This window comes from Dipodomys spectabilis, unplaced genomic scaffold, assembly GCF_019054845.1.
Source record: "Dipodomys spectabilis isolate Male_0828 unplaced genomic scaffold, ASM1905484v1 ptg000138l, whole genome shotgun sequence".
Taxonomy (NCBI): domain Eukaryota; kingdom Metazoa; phylum Chordata; class Mammalia; order Rodentia; family Heteromyidae; genus Dipodomys; species Dipodomys spectabilis.
This window is the reverse complement of record NW_024870815.1, coordinates 10,055,873-10,072,476: the sequence shown is the minus strand read 5'-3', so window position 1 is coordinate 10,072,476 and position 16,604 is coordinate 10,055,873. Positions and strand designations below refer to the sequence as shown.

Genomic DNA, 16,604 nt, shown 5'->3' with positions numbered 1-16,604 from the left:
AACGCACCTGCTCTTTGATAGAAGTAAGCAGAATTTAGTTTTCAAATGGCTTTTCATTTGTGTGAAGGTTCTTTATGGGGAAGATGAAATCTGAGTCTCTTTGTATTTCCTGCATCTTGCAAACCGTATCTAGCACATAACGATCAATGGGGGATTTGTGTGCACAAAATGCATTGACAGGAAAAAGCAAGGCTTGTTTGCAAACCATCACTTTCTGGGGATGACATCATCTGCCACTGTGTTTGGTTCTGTTGATCCCACAGACAGAGTGGCCCCCAAAGCAGCAGCAGGGGAGTGCTCAGAAGAGAGTGTTTAGCTCAAAGTACTTACACATACCAGTGCTCATCCTTGAAATGACTAACGGTGAGAAGAACGTTATGTCCCAGTGAGAGGCAGAGTTCAGGGTTTATATGAGTCCAAGGAATTCCGGTTTAGGGCTGGGGGCCAGTTTCCTTCACTGCACTCTGCAACCATTTATAAACCTTTTAATTAATGCCTGGGAACGAACATTCAAGGCTGGGACTTAGTCTCAAGGCTGCAGAGAAAACGCTTGAAATCGGCTGGTCAAGACCTTCTGTGATTTTCAATTAGGGCAGAAAGTGTATGCGGGAAGGCCCCCCCATTCTCCCCCCACCCCTTGTCACCCCAAGTGTGCTAACAAGTTGGCAAATTGCCGGAAGGTCTGTAACAGCAGGAGATAAGTATCATTTGAAACAGCAGGTGACTTACCCAACAAAGTTGCGGATAAGTTTAGGCTTGCTAGGCACTACAAAGGAAAACAAAAGAATTTTTTTTTTTCTCTCATGAAGCTGCAGCATAACTTGCTGGCTCAGCACATGTTTTTCCCTGTTATAGTTTTGGGAAAGAACAGAACTTGGAGCTTGTTCTGCCCTTAGCCCTTCCTCCCGCCCTCGACTGTACCATTAAATCCTAGATAATGGGGTGACTGAAAAGTATAGAGATTAGATGAACAGTTGTCAAAATCTTTTTCCCCCCTCTTCCGCATAGCAGGATTTGCTACTTGTTTTTTTTTTAAGTTGATAAATATCATAATCAGTTCAGGGGCTTGCTCTGCTTCCAAGGTCACTGCAAGAGAAGGCATTGAACTTTGGACTACAGCTGAGGGGTGAGGTAAACAACAGGACTATAAATATCAGAGTTTCTTTGCTTGGCTCTCTAGAGCTGGTCCAGAAAAGCAAGGAAGAAAGGAAGCAACTTGCTTGGAAGGGGTTGTGTAAGTAGGAACTTTGTTTAACAATACCTGATTCTTTTAGAGTTTGGTAAACATTTTTTGAGTCCGATATGTTTTTCCTTTATAGAACAGACTTTAAAAAGCTGGATAGAAGAAATAAAAAAAGGATAAAACAGGGATAAAAAGTGTCTGGGTGTAGTGGGCAACTGATAGGCTGCTTTCTGTGTCGCTGGGCCCAGGCACAGGTCCTGAGGTACACAAGGAGAATTATATGATCAATTTTAAGTATTTCCCACTGAAATGCAGAGTGTGAACAGAACAGGGAGAAACCATCCCTATGAGTTTAAAAAGCCTAGACTGAAATATACTTGTTCTCCAGTGTTGCTGTTTTAGAATAAAAGTAGGTAGGGGAGCAGCGTTTATCCACAATGCAGACCTGTCACTCCGAAGGAATTTTAAGGAATCAGAAGCACACTGCAGTCGGGTGGTCTGTGAGGACATGCAGAGTTTGGCCGGTGAAGCAGGAGCCGGTAGGTGACTAAGAATCTTCCAGATGTTGGTCTGAGGGTCAGAGGGAGACAAGGGAGGAATTGTTGCTTACCCTGCTTTGAGTGGGGAACTGAAAATAAATGTAGATCAGGACTGGACAATTAATCTACATTTTGTAATTTAAAAGTAAAGAGTTTAGTGAAATTAACTACTGTCCAATTTTAAGAAGACCAGTCGCTAGTAAATCTAATCTTATTTACCCTCAACTTTTTTACATAGCTGACAACTAAAATCAAAATAAAAAATTTACTATTTAAAAATGAGTAAGCAAACAAATCTGAGTAGCCTATTATAACAGGAAAATCAGAAATTATTTTTCCTGATTCTAACAGGAAAATCAGAAAGTGTGACTTCTTTGTTCAGCTACCCTTTGCCAAAGGCTTGTTCTTTTTCATCAGAATCCTACACAAGGGAAATACTCTCCATATACTTGTCATTTAACCATATGGAACTCTCTGCTTTATGACAGAGTATGAACTGCTGTCTTTATATGGACAGTTTTATGGCCTCTGAATCGGTTTTACTTTTTGGGAAGTGGGGTGGTGGACATTGGACCCAGGGCTTGACCTAAATTTAGTCAGAAAATAGGGAAAATCTAGCCATTTTATTAAGAAAAAACTGCCCACCTTATCCTGATGTTCTTTTTACCATCACAGGACAATAGTTATTACAAGGCAATCTGTCTAAAATCTGCCAATGATCCAGTGGTAGAGAGGTCATGCTTTGGGTGTGACAGGCTAATTTGAATCCATTCTCTCATGTGACTTGCTGCCTGTGTGGTCATAGACTACATGCCAAACTTCTCTGGTAGCCATTCGCTCCTTGACTGGAGAGGGGTAATAGCTACATAACTTGACATGATACATAATCTATGTATAGTTCTATCAAGGCTGAATAAATTATACCTGTAAGAATAATTGTATTAACAATGCAGATATGTGCTGAAGAGACATTCCGGATTGTCCAAACATGCCTCTTCTTTAAAAAATGAGAATAGATGAAATAAATTAGAAAAGCTGAGATGACTTTTATGTTCTTTTCTTACCCTCCTTTCTTTTTTTTGGGGGGGCGGTCTGGTCGTGGGGCTGAACTCTGGGCCTGGGCACTGTCCCTCAGCTCTTCAGCTCAAGGTGAGCGCTCTACCACTTGAACCACAGCACCACTTCCGGCTTTTTTTCTGCTTATGTGGTGCTGGGGAATCGAACCCAGGGCCTCATGCATGCAAGGCAAGCGCTCTACCACTGAGCCACCTTCCCAGCCCTCTTCTTTTCTTTTATCCTTCCTTCCCCTTCTCCTTTCTTTAGTTTTTATCAATTTAGGTTTTTTTTTTTTTGGTCATTTGTAGGGCTTGAACTCTGGGGTTGGGTGCTGTCACTGACCTCTTTTGCTCAAGGCTAATGCTCTACTACTTTGAGCCACAGCATCAGTTCTAGTTTTCTGGTGGTTAATTGGAGATAAGAATCTTACAGACTTTCCTGCCAGGCTGGTTTCTAACCACAATCTTCAGATCTTAGCCTCGTTAGATTCTTGGTTGTTTTTATTTTTTTATGCAGTGCCTTAATGTGCAGCGAGGCTGGCCTAGTAGTTGCTCTGCATCCCACTCTGTCCTAGAACTCACCATCCTACTGCTCAGTATTCTAAGTGCTGGGATTATAGGTATGTGCCACCACATCCAGCTAAGTTAAATTTTGATATGTTAAATAAATGGAAAGCTAATCAGGTTTAAAAAACCTCAATCTATATACACTAATGCATTAGAGACTCAATCAATCTGATTTTAGGTTTCTTTTAACCTTTTTTTACTTTTGGTAGCGGTCCTGGGGCATGAACTCAGGGTCTGGACACTGTCCCTGAGCCATTTTGTGCTCAAGGCTAGCACTCTACCACGTGAGCCACAGAACCACTTCCGTCTTTTTCAGAGTAGTTTATGCGAGATTAGAATCTTAGACTTTCTGCCAGGGCTGGCTTCTAACCATGATCCTCAGATCTCAGCCTTCAGAGTAGCTAGGATTACAGGTGTGAGCCAATGGCACTTGGCTATTCTTCTAATCTTTTAATCCTGAGTTTATTGTAGATAAATTGGTGCTAGCATTTCATCATCCCTCTTCTGCACAATGTTTGTGTTTTTCTCTTTTTTTCAGTACTGAAGATTGATTTCAGCACTTTAAAACTTGAGCTCTTCCCCAGTCTGCTTGTGCACTGTTTTTTTTTTTAGTATCAGTCTCAGATGAGAGAATAAAAACGTACTGACTTCCTAGATATTGAATTTTGTATTAATCTTTCTTCTTAGAGTATGACATTAAAATGAGCCTGAATAATCATAGAATGCTTGCTACAACAGATAATTAATATTTTGACAGCTTTACTGACTCTAGTATCTTGCTGATATCTCCTTTAAGGAAAATTTAGTTCAAGGAAGCTCCTTACAAACGCATACTGAATTCACAAAGTGAAGCCGGAATCTGTGGACTGGGTATTCTTTATAGGAAGTAGAATTCTATCTAGTAGATTTATCATAGTTAGGCCTCTGAAGTCATTTGTGAAAAAGACTATCGCTTTTCTCTTTTACAGGATAACCCCAACAATGTGGAGAGGACTGGGGCTTGCCCTGGCTCTCTGTCTCCTTCCCTATGGAGGAACAGAGAGCCAAGGGCAAAGCTCCATTTGTAAGAAACCTCCAGCCTGGAGCATAAGAGATAAGAATCCAATGCTGGACTCCCACGGTACTGTGACCGTGGTTGCTCTTCTTCAAGCCAGCTGATACCTGTGCATCCTGCAGGCATCCAGGTAAGGGAGTATTACCGTGGCTTTGGGCAAAAGTTATAAAATAAATAACATATGTACATCAAATAAAAATGGAAGTCACATAATTGATAAATCACTCTTTTGAGAAAAAGTGTTTGCATAAAAGAAATTAGAAAGATAAAGAAGATGCACATCAAAATGTTTACAATGGCATTCCTGAGGTCCATTTTTCTTCTTTTCTAACTTTCTGGTAAATATGTGTTATTCTTATGGAAATATTCTGAAATGTACTCCAGCAGATGGAAGTTCTTTCAAAATAAGAAGAGGAGAATGTACCTAGAGTAGATAAACACTAGGCTATCTAGCCAAGGTTTTAGTCATTTAACAAATATGTAAGAAAAATATTTATTGAGTCACTCATGAAGTATTCATTGGATAGAACTCTCTGTAAGATGAGTAACATAAATACATACTTTACAGCATTAAAGGACTAAGTGAGCTAGTGTTTCCACAAGCATTTAGCATAGGTTTTTGAGTGAGCACAGGCTTTGAATGGTTCTAAAAATGAAAGCTTCAGAGTTATCCAAGAACATAACAAATAATGTCAGTGAAAAACAATTAAAGTATCACAGGAAAACCCAGAATGTGGAAGAAGGGAGAATAAACCACTAATCAAAAAGCTGACTGATTTTATTTTTTTCCCCTCTTAGATTGGAAGACCTGCGAGTAAAATTGGAGAAAGAAGGGTATTATAATATTTCTTATGTTGTTGTTAATCACCAAGGAAGCGCTTCTCGATTGAAATACATACATCTTAAAGATAAAGTTTCAGATAATATTACTGTTTTTCAACAAGAAGAAGACCAACCAGATGTCTGGGCTCTCTTAAATGGAGACAAAGATGACTTCTTCATATATGACAGGTATGCGCTTCCATCCCAGATGAAAGATTCCTATTCTGTATCCATTCACTATGCATTGCAATCTTCTTTGTTGTTAAATGCTTTATATCATTTATAATTTCATATACCAATTAATGTATTATATAGAAGTAAAAAAATCATTTCTCATTTCTAGAAACACTTTCATCTTTTGATTCCTATGACACTGTGCTGCACTAGTTTTTTTCTTCTAGTGCTCCTCCTCTTCTTTCTCTGTATAGGTTTGCTCTATTCAGGGTTATTTAGTTTTCCTTCTCATTAGGCTGGATTTCCTGCATAATCCGTCTTACTTGTTCATTGACTACAAGGTATGTTCTGATGAAACAAAGTTATCCACAGCTCCAACACAATGAGTGAACTACAATACAAACGAGGATGTTTAGTTCATGTATTCACAATATTTTAAATTCAGGTGTTCAAATCTAAACCACTTATTTTTTCTCAAAACTTGTTTCTACTTTAACCTTTGTGTGAATTATATAAAACCATCTTTTTGAGGAAATAGGCAGCTCTGTACAGGGCATATCATCCTCTTCTGTGTTGGAGAACATCGACGACATGATGTATGGTAGTCTTGCTGCCCTCTGCCTCTCATCCCTCTATGCATCGTGGGTCAATCACCAAATTGTATGGATTCCAAATCCTCAGTGCATCTATGCTGTCTTCATAATCACAATCTGAAGTTATTCCGTACTATCCCTCCTATACATTTTTGTAGCAACTTTCTCACTCGTTTCCTGCCTGCTTTATATTTAGTTAAAAAGAATTTAAAAGATAATGTTTTGTTACTGAACACATAGTTCTAAATAGGTCTATTGAAGGTTTGTATTTTTGAAATGACTTCTTGAAGCTAGACCATGCACTGTCTGTATTACCATTCTATTTGTTAAGTAAAGAAAATTGGCTGTACATTTTCCTCCTATAAACTGGAATCTGGTCAAACTGTACATAACATACAATTCTAACCTAAGAATTGTGCAGATGAATAACATACTTTGTAGGTTATGTGTGATTAGTTCTAATTTACAATGTCACAGTTGCATTTCCGATTGCAAAGTGTGTTAATCACTTAAGTATGATCTGCAGAAATCTTCTTTTGGTTCCATGAAACACATTTCAGTTGAACCTCAAAGCATACACTGTCTTATGAAAACAGTCTTGGTGGAGTCTGATTTCTCTTGGATCTTCTGAGTTTGGTGAAAGGGAGTTGACCTGAGCTTTATCACTACTTGGTCTTATTCAAATAACTTTTTAATATTGCGGTTCATTTTTTTAGGCCTCTAAACTTCTACCTTAGTCATTTAGTACAATACTTTGACATTCACATAAAGCTGTATATACTGGTAAAAACTGGGCAAGGAGGACATTTGAACCCCTTTCTGAGAATGCTAAATGTCCTCATTTTGTTGCACTGAGGCCTTTGCTATATTAGATATACTTTTCAATAAATGGGTTACTGAGTAAAGTTTGACAGAATACATTTGTAATCTCAGCTCTTGGGAATCTGATGCAGCAGGATCTTAAGTTTGAGGGCAGCCTAGACTACAGACTGAGTTCAAAGTAGAATTACAGTGAGATCCTATCTCACTGGGGAGGGAACAGTTTTGTGGTAGAGAACCTGCCTTGCGTGCAAGGCAAGTATCACATAATAAATGAACAATGAAGTAAATACTGAGCAAAGGTTGGGATGTTTTTGTTATGCAGTAATCTCTCATTCTGTGGAAACTGGTTGCTGCAGCAGTTATAAAAAATTCATATATGTTTTCAGAACCCAATTTTTAAGTCAATGATTGGACTTTGGTAGAGTATATAGGTCAGTTACAAAATTGTATTTGACTAGTGACAGTGACTACATTGCATAAACATTTTTCAGTGACATCTCTGTAACACTTTGAACTGTAAATATTAGACATTGCCCTCTTGCTATGACCTAAAATGGCCTACAGTCCCTGGTTGTTCATTTGTAGACCCTACTCAAGGAGATATACAGAAGATGTGGAGGGATCTTAGTTCTAAGACTTTTAAACCTGTAATACATATACCCATCTGGTTTGGGTAGAATCATTAAGCAGAAAATATTGTAATAACAATGATTTGTTGTTCTTTTTATTTTTTATGTAGATGTGGCCATCTTGTATACCATCTTGGTTTGCCTTATTCCTTCCTAACCTTCCCATATGTAGAAGAAGCCATTAAGATTGCTTACTGTGAAGATAAATGTGGAAACTGCTCACTCCGGGTATTTTTCTGAATTATTTTTACTGGGAGAAAGAGGGAATTTTTAAGAGCTATCTATATAAGTTGGTATTGTATGATCCATTAGATAAGCAGTGTTTTTGTTGGTGAATGGAAAATAAGCGAGCTTTTGTAATGATACTTTTTTGTTATGTAATACACATTTAAAAACTTATTTTCAAAATCCACATAGATGCTTTTATGTAAGATTTCAGAAACCAAAATCAATATAGCTTGCATATTTTAATAACCACAAAATAATATTACGAGTACAAATGCTCAAAGGATTTAGTCAACACATAAAATGTTATTATTGCAGTACTGTGAACATGTTGACAGTAATAGCAAAGCTTACCTCCCATGAAACTTGTGAGGGTACTGAGGTCTGATACTATCTAATCGATCAAGGACGTAAGACAACCAGCTTTTTTGTGAAGGCCTTCTCATTCAGCAACGTCAGTTATTGTTTTGACTTGAAAGCAGAACATTTCCTACTCATTATTATCTTTCCTAATAACTATGAGAATATGCCTTGAGAATTGTTGTATGTAAATGTTTTTCATGAAAAGACAGAATTGATTTTAATTTCTATCAACTAGACTTATTTTTCCTCACACTAAAAAGAAAATAATTCTAAACCATGTTCCCTTTATGGGGTACATTGGCAAGATTCAAACTTAGATTTAAGAATAACTTTGACCTTTATTTATGGACTGTGTTTTCACAAAGTTTTCTCCAGCTCAAAGAAAGGCATCTCAAATAATAACAAATCGCTTAATGGATTTAGTTGATAAATTAAAGTTAATTGTTTTTGCATTTTTATGTTTAAATCTTCAAGACATGCAGACTGAAGTAGCAAAAATAAAGTACAAGCTTCATGTCTGGTCTATACCAATTACTTAGTAGATAGCATCTATATTGACTTCTTTTTTTTTTTAATTTAATTTTATTTTATTTGAGAACATACTGTACAGAGGGGTTACAATTACATGGGCAGCATAATGCATACATTTCTTACCAAGCATTGCAGCCTCCTCCTTTGTTTACCCTTCACCTCCCTTCCCAGCCTCCCCCCTCCCCCCCCACCCAATCATACCCCCCTCCCCCCCACACACCGACATTGTAAAGCTGGTTTTGACATGACATTTTGTACTTCTCATTGTTGCAACAGGTCCACCTGAATCCTTAAACGACTTGTTTGTCCCCGTCTCCTCCACATGTTATACTGACATCAAATATAGTGAAAGCGGGGGTTACACTGTGGGGGAGGGACATACAAAGCAACAAAGAAATAATCTTATAAATGCGTTAGAAACACATGCATGAAAGAAACAAAAACATTAAAATACATATTTGAGGGTTCGTTTTCCTAACATCACATTATCTGACTTTTTCCCTATATTGACTTCTTATAGAATTATTTTTGTATTTTGTATTAGTGAAACTGCCCAATAGTTTTAACTGTACCTACTTATATTTTTTAAAAGTAGGAACAATTCTCATAATAGGTTAAGAAAACAAACTACCGTTAAGGAAGAATATGCTGGCCTGTGAGGAAGGATAATATGCTATCTACAGCTGATATGTCATCAGCAAGGGCAGGTTATTTGATTTACTAAGAAAAAAAAAATGCTACCAACTAAAGTAGAATGCAATGCTGAAACACCACAGTAATAGGATGAACTCTAATTTTAGGAACAATAAAATGTGAAAAAATGCACCACAGAATCAGTGAAATTCGGTAATATTTTGTAAATTTAAATTAATCCTACAGCTGTTTGTGTGACACTTGTTTTTTGTATTGGTTTATAATAAACTATGAAGCTCTAACTTAGTAGTAATTCAGAAATAACCAGAAAATGAACCGATTAGTAATTGTATGCTAAAAATCCAGTGGAATCTGTGACTTGTCAAAGCCTTCCAAATACTGTCACACTATATTGTGGGTCTTTGATTCTGACATGGATTTTATTTACAAATCAACACTGAAATTTGATATTATGTTGTTAGTGTCTGTGTTTGTGAGTACTACAAAACCAAGACAACGTTCAGTAAATTAAAGAACCACGTAGAATGGACGATCATGATCAGTGGGGTCAGTTTGCATTCTCACCTGGCAGAATCTTATTAGAAAAATTAGCAAAGCTCTAGACAAGTTGAAAGACATTTTGTAGCATATGTTTAAGTATGAAGAGCTACCAATTTTGTTTGTTTGTTTGTTTTTTTTGGGTCCGGTTGTGGGGCCTGAACTCTGGGCCTGGGCGCTGTCCCTCAGCTCTTCAGCTCAAGGCTAGGGCTCTACCACTTGAGTCACAGCGCCACTTCCAGCTTTTTTCTTTTTGCTTATGTGGTGCTGTGGAATCAAATCCAGGGCCTCATGCAAGCAAGGCAAGCACTCTACCACTGAGCCACCTTCCCAGACCCGAAGAGCTACCAATTTTGAGCACAGTTTACTGGCTTTTTTTTTTGGGGGGGGGTCCGGTCGTGGGGCCTGAACTCTGGGCCTAGGCGCTGTCCCTCAGCTCTTCAGCTCAAGGCTAGCGCTCTACCATTTGAGCCACAATGCCACTTCCGGCTTTTTTCTTTTTGCTTATGTGGTGCTGAGGAATCAAACCCAGGGCCTTGAGCATGCAAGGCAAGTGCTCTACCACTGAGCCACCTTCCCAGCCCTACTGGCTTTTTTTTGAGTTATCAGAGGGAAACTATTTTGTGTCAGAAAATAAAACTAGCTCTATCCGATTCATTAGTTGGAATTCTGTATATATCATCTGTACCAATAACTTTCATTGTGTTGTTTATAAGGGTACTGACATGTGATTACCAAATCTATTTCAGAGTCTGGAAGATGAAGAGTTCTGTAAAAATGTGTCCTTAGCTACTGTGGGCAGAACAGCACAAGCTCCAGAGCCACATCACCACCATTCGCATCATCACAAGCATGGGCATCAGACTCTTGGGGGCAGTGAGCAAACAGAGAGTCAGCAACCAGGGGCACCAGATGCTTCTCTGCCTTCCCCTCCTCTAGGCCTCCACCACCCCCACCACCACCATCACCACAAAGGCCAGCATAAGGAACGGGAGGGTCACTTGGATAGCTGAGATTTGCCAGGAAGTGAAGGTTTAAAACTTTCACTTGCACAAAGGAAGCTGTGCCGGAAGGGATGTGTAAACAAATTACTGTGTAAGTTGTCCAAGGATTCAGAGTTAGCTCTCAGTAGCTGTTGCTGCCATTGCCGACATCTGATATTTGAGAAAACAGGGTCTGCGGTCACCTGACAGTGTGCAGAAAACCTTCCATCTTTATGCAGCTGACAGGGACTTTTTGAGGAGGAGAGAGTCATTGAATCTTGACAGTGACGATCACCTCCAGCTGCCTGACAAGCAAGTCAGCAGCTCAAGCCCACAGTCAGCCCCAAATGAAGCTGAAATAATATGGCAAAAAAATGAAAATGACATTCAAACTAAATATGTTAAATCAGATGTACTTCTCAGCTCAGTCTAGGCAAAATTTTTACCAGGCAACTAAAAAAATCATGCACAAACGTGAAGAAATCTGTTGGATTGGCTTCTAAATTTAATACCACAGAAATTTTATCCCAACCAAATTTTTTATAGGACAACTGAAAAGTGATTGCAGTTTTTGGTTAATATGTCTTTCTTTTTCTTCTTCCAGCATTCTATTTGTATTGATGAGAACAGAAACGTAAACTATAACCTAGGGGTTTCTGTTGGATAGTTAGCAAATCAGAATGGAGGAAGAACAACAAAGACATGTTCTCCATTTTTTTCTTTACTTATTTCTCAAAAATATATTATCTTTATCTTTTAAATCTTACCATTTTAGCTGATTAAACCTTCAATGAAGTGGATTCTGCTTAAGATCCAAAAAATTAATACATGAATACTTTGCAGGAAAAGTGTATATGACTACATTTTATAACATCTATTTGTCTTTTTTATATCTGTGACTCATAGCTTAAATTTCACTGTCATAAACTCTTTGTATCTTGTTTTCTTGAACACTGTATCTCTCTTCTAAATTTTGAATGCTGTCTTGAAAGATGTAACAAGAAAGAAAAGTATGTTGTCTAGTGAAGGCTTAACAGTATTTCCATAGTCATTGATGGTTTAATAGGGAAACTAAGCCTTGTAAACTTGAACTCCTTATGGTAATACTGTCAAGCAAGAATGTAGCATACAACTGCATGTAGGATGGATTTGTCTAAATAAATTCAATAAAAAGCTTACATCTGTCTTTTTTCATTATCTAGGCAGGGTATTTATATTGAAAAGAGAAGTGAATTTCTTAATTGCTTAAAATACTAACAAATTTACCACGGTGCTCAAAAACGTTTATGCTTAAAGTTAAAATTTTTGCCAGCAGAAAGGCGTTGCTCTAAATCTCGAATGGTATTACGAAGAATAGCAATTTCCTTATTTTTCTCTTCTTGAAGATGCTGAAGCTTCTAAATGAAGCAGAAAAAAAATGTTAATACAACTCATAAATAATGAAATTAGGCATAAGGAATGACAAAGATACAAATACAGTTTAAGCTAACATTAAAAAACCCCTTATTTTGAAAGGTTATAACAAATTTTATGTAATTTGAAGGGGACAAATAGCATAATTAAATATGTTACTAGATAATTTTAGTGGAAGCAGTAAGGAAATTAATTTCTTAAGATATAATCATGAGAAAACTCACATACCCTTCTGTAGATACTCTGTGGCAAAACAGCAGCATCTGCATATGATTTTGATTTGTTTTGAACTCTGGCTAGTTTGGCATCAAACTGAACAAATTTAAAAAGAAAGTTATTGAGAATGTTCTAGTTCTATAACTGGTAACAATTGTCTCTCTCTCTCTTTTATCTTTTTTATATATTTTTTACTGTAATGATACTGTATAGTCTTCCCTTCCCTTCCCTTCCTTTCCCTTCCCTTCCCTTCCCTTCCCTTCCCTTCCCTTCCCTTCCCTTCCCTTCCCTTCCCTCCCTCCCTCCCTTCCTTCCTTCCTCCCTCCCTCCCTTTCTTCTTTCTTCTTTCCTTCCTTGCTTTCTTTCTTTCTTTCGTGCTTGCTTGCTTTTTTTTCCTCTCTGGCTTGAATTCAGGGCCTGGCGCTATGCCTGAACTCTTTTGCTCAAAGCTAATGCTCTAGCACTTTGTGCCACAGCTTCACTTCCAGTTTTCTGGTGGTTAACTGGAGGTAAGACTCTCATGGACTTTCTTGTCTGGCTTTGAACTGTGATCCTTAGATCTCAGTCTCTTGAGTTGCATGGGTCACCAGTGCCCAATTGTTTCTTATAAGCATAATCAAGGATATCCTTTGACCCTTTGACACAGACTTTGTAATTCAAAAAAACCTTTAAGAAACAATTTTTTTTTTTTTGCCAGTCCTGGGGCTTGAAGTCAGGGCCTGGACGCTGTCCCTGAGCTCTTCAACTCAAGGCAAGTGCTCTACCACTTGAGCTGCAGCGCCACTTCTGGCTTTATATGGTTTATATGTTTATATGGTGCTGAGGAATTGAACCCAGGGCGTATGAATTTGAGCCAGACACTCTACCACTGAGCCACTTTCCCAGCCCTCAAGTTTTTTTTTTTTTGGTTGGTCATGGGGCTTGAACTCTGGGCCTGGGTGCTGTCCCTCAGCTCTATCAGCTCAAGGCAAGTGCTCTACCACTTAAGCCACAGCACCACTTCCCCATGAAACAATTTTGAAGAAAGAAAAAAGAACTTTTAGCTGCATGTTAGAATTACCTGAGGAACAAAGTGCTGGATCCTCTGCTTAGAAGATGCTTTATTTGTAATCCTATAAATTTTTCCTCAAGAAATTTGCTTTATTTGTACTTACAATATATAGTTTCATAGAAATTTATTTATTTATTTACTTTTTTGGCTGTGGGGCTTGAACTCTGGGCCTGAGAGCTATTCCTCAGCTCTTCAGCTCAAGGCAAGCACTCTACCACTTGAGCTACGGCGCCACTTCTGGTTTTCTAGTGGTTTATTGGAGGTAAGAGTTTCACGGACTTCCCTGCCCGAGCTGGCTTTGACCCGAGATCCTCAGATCTCAGCTTCTTGAGTAGCTAGGATTGCAGACATGAGCCACCGGTGCTCGGCTCACAGAAATTTATTAGTTAGGTATTTGTCATTTTTTAATGCCAAATAGTTGGTTTACTAAAAGCTCCACAATTTCTGCTAGAGAAAGAACAACACTGAAGAGATGAAGATTAGAAATGAACTCCCCAGGCTGGAAAGGTGGTTGATGGAATTGAAATATATTTGATTATAAAATGCAGGCAATTTCCTGAGTTGTTTGGGGAACTTTCCACAGGGTTCTACCTATATGTCAAGTGCAGTGTAACCACTCAAGGCAGTGGATCCAAAAGCTGTGTGGTGACTGAGCCCTTACTGAAGAATTTCAGCCCTGGTTGAAGGATGGGTACCCATGCAGCCCTCCCACAGGATCATTTCTAGTCCTGAAATGTGTCTCACTGCAATTCAAAATTATGAAAGCATAGTTTAGACTAATGAAAATGTCCTCAAGTTTGGCTGACTCTTTAAGAACCTACCTCTACATGTAGTTTCATGATTTCATTTTGTTTTTCATTTTCTTGAGCAATTAATTTTGTATTTAACTCTGAAATCTCCATTTCCTTTTTCTCCATTAGTTCCTTGTGTTTTTCGTCATTTAATTCAACTGAATAAAACAAAAAGTCATTGACTGACAATTTCAAGACCATGCTTTTATTTCTTAAGTATTTTAAGAAATTCATAAGAAAGTAAATTTCATTCATAAAATACATTTTGAAAATTGCTTCATATGGTAGCTGGGCATTGGTGATTCATACCTTCAATGCTAGCTACTGCTCTTTAGGAGCAGGACATATGTTACCCTACAAAAACTCGCAGAAAATGAAGCAAATTATTTGTATGGCCTTAAAGCTCTAGAGAAAGCAATGACCAAGGCTAGGAGAAATGGAAATGCTCAAACTGTTCTGGCAGAGAGTACAGAAAAGAATTCAGAGATTACAGAAAACTTTTATGGATAGATGATGTGAAACAGAAAACTCCATCAGAGATAACCTTCTTCAGGAAAACCAACAAGGAAACTATTAACCAAGGCCAACAGAAATGTGCCCGTAAGAGGCAAGGTAATGTCACCAAAAAGCTCAGTGTTCATTTTCCTCTGCAAGCAAGGGTTGACAATGAAACTAGTCAAAAGCTAAGCTCATTAGTATCCCTGGGATAATACCATTTCTACTACAGAGAAATAGAAGGATGATTAAGGCATACAACCACCAAAAGTTAGGAGGCCACAATTGCCAAGATAATAACTAGCAAAGCAGAGAGAAACCAAAGGGACTCACTCTGTTGAGAGTTGCAGAGATAGATAAGTTGCCTGTTTTGCTTAACATCTACTACAAAATAAGAAAAATGAGGAGGAAGGAGATTGAGAGTTTGTGTCTTACCAGTCTGCTTTGAGTTAATAGAGATTTAGAGTTTGTGTCTTACTGGTCTGCTTTGAGTTAATATAATGAAATATTAGGGCAACTAAGTAACTAAAAGATTTATGTACATCACAGTTTCAGAGACTTAAGGTGTAAGATCAGGTTGGTCCCACTGCTTTGGCCTCTGATGAGGGCAGCAAGTGGTGGCACATGTGTAGGAGCAAGCAGTCACATTTTTGTGGTACTGGGGAATGAAGGCTGGGCTTCACACTTGTTAGGCACGTGCCCTATCAACTGAGCCATGCCACTGGTCCTTTTGCTTTTAGTTTGTTTATCAGATAGGTTCTTATGCTAACTCCGCTTGGGCTAGCAACAGACCACAGTCATTCTACATTCACCTGTCAAGTAGCAGTGACCACAAATGTGTACCACCATGCTCAGATAGTTTTTGAGACTGCATCTCACTAACTTTTGTGTAGGCTGGTCTTGGACTATAATCCTGTCTCTTCTTCCAGAGCAGCTGAGAATACAGGTATGAACTATGTATACCATCATGCCTACCCTCGGTCACATTTTGAACAGAAGCAGAGAGTAGGATGTTGAGTGAGGAAAGGTTTGCTTCTAAAAATAAAAGATTCTCTCACAGTAATTCAAGCAGTTACACACAAACATTCAATGACTTAAGGACCTCTTACTTGATTCCCAAAGTTTCCACTACCTCCCAACAGTGCCACAGTAGATTTTGAGGGCCATAAGCCATAGTCAAACTATAGCAGTGCCCTAAGTAAGAAATTCTGCTTTTAATATTGACATGCCAAAACTAAACCAAGATGAGTTAAACCATCTTAACAGGCCCATATCAAGCATTGAAATAGAAACAGCAATAAGAGACCTCCCAGCTAAGAAAAGTCCAGGACCAGATGGTTTTACAGCGGAATTCTACAAGGCCTTCAAAGCAGAGCTCACACCAATACTCCTCCAACTCTTCAATGAAATTGAAAGAGAAAGTTCACTACCGAACACATTCTATGAAGCCATCATAACCCTCATCCCAAAACCAGGCAGGGACTCATCAAAGAAAGAGAACTATAGACTCATTTCTTTGATGAACATTGATGCAAAACTTCTCAACAAAATTTTGGCCAATCGACTTCAACAATTCATCCAAAAAATCATACACCACGATCAAACAGGATTCATTTCAAGGATGCAAAGCTGGTTCAATATACGCAAATCAATTAATATTATTCATCACATCAACAGGAGCAAGAATAAGAACCACATGGTTATCTTAATAGATGCAGAAAAAGCATTCGACAAGATCCAACACCCCTTTATGATCAAGGTTTTGGAAAAATTAGGAATCCACGGAACATTCCTCAATACAATAAAGGCTGTATATGACAAACCTACAGCCAGCATTATACTCAATGGTGAAAAACTAAAGCCATTTCCTCTTAACTCAGGAACAAGACAAGGATGCCCACTCTCTC

At 38.3% G+C, this 16,604-nt stretch overlaps 2 protein-coding genes across 3 annotated transcripts in view; one reads left to right on the top strand and one right to left on the bottom strand.

Moving 5' to 3' along the window:
* The first annotated feature begins 1,126 nt into the window (after nucleotides 1-1,126).
* Nucleotides 1,127-11,909, top strand: LOC122117013 (selenoprotein P). The gene is made up of 5 exons (XM_042690620.1): nucleotides 1,127-1,234; nucleotides 4,313-4,528; nucleotides 5,197-5,409; nucleotides 7,549-7,666; nucleotides 10,498-11,909. Exons 2-5 carry the CDS (start codon nucleotides 4,326-4,328, stop codon nucleotides 11,107-11,109), a joined length of 1,146 nt encoding a protein of 381 aa, XP_042546554.1. The 5' UTR covers nucleotides 1,127-1,234; nucleotides 4,313-4,325; the 3' UTR covers nucleotides 11,110-11,909.
* Nucleotides 11,466-16,604, bottom strand: part of Ccdc152 (coiled-coil domain containing 152) — a 24,535-nt gene continuing 19,396 nt past the window's right edge. For both annotated transcript variants that reach the window (XM_042690621.1, XM_042690622.1), the window contains 3 exons: nucleotides 14,233-14,360; nucleotides 12,373-12,456; nucleotides 11,466-12,128 (listed from right to left, as the gene is read on the bottom strand). In XM_042690621.1, the coding sequence (XP_042546555.1) occupies nucleotides 12,006-12,128; nucleotides 12,373-12,456; nucleotides 14,233-14,360 (335 nt within the window). In that variant the 3' untranslated portion in view covers nucleotides 11,466-12,005. The remainder of the gene's footprint in view (nucleotides 12,129-12,372; nucleotides 12,457-14,232; nucleotides 14,361-16,604) is intronic.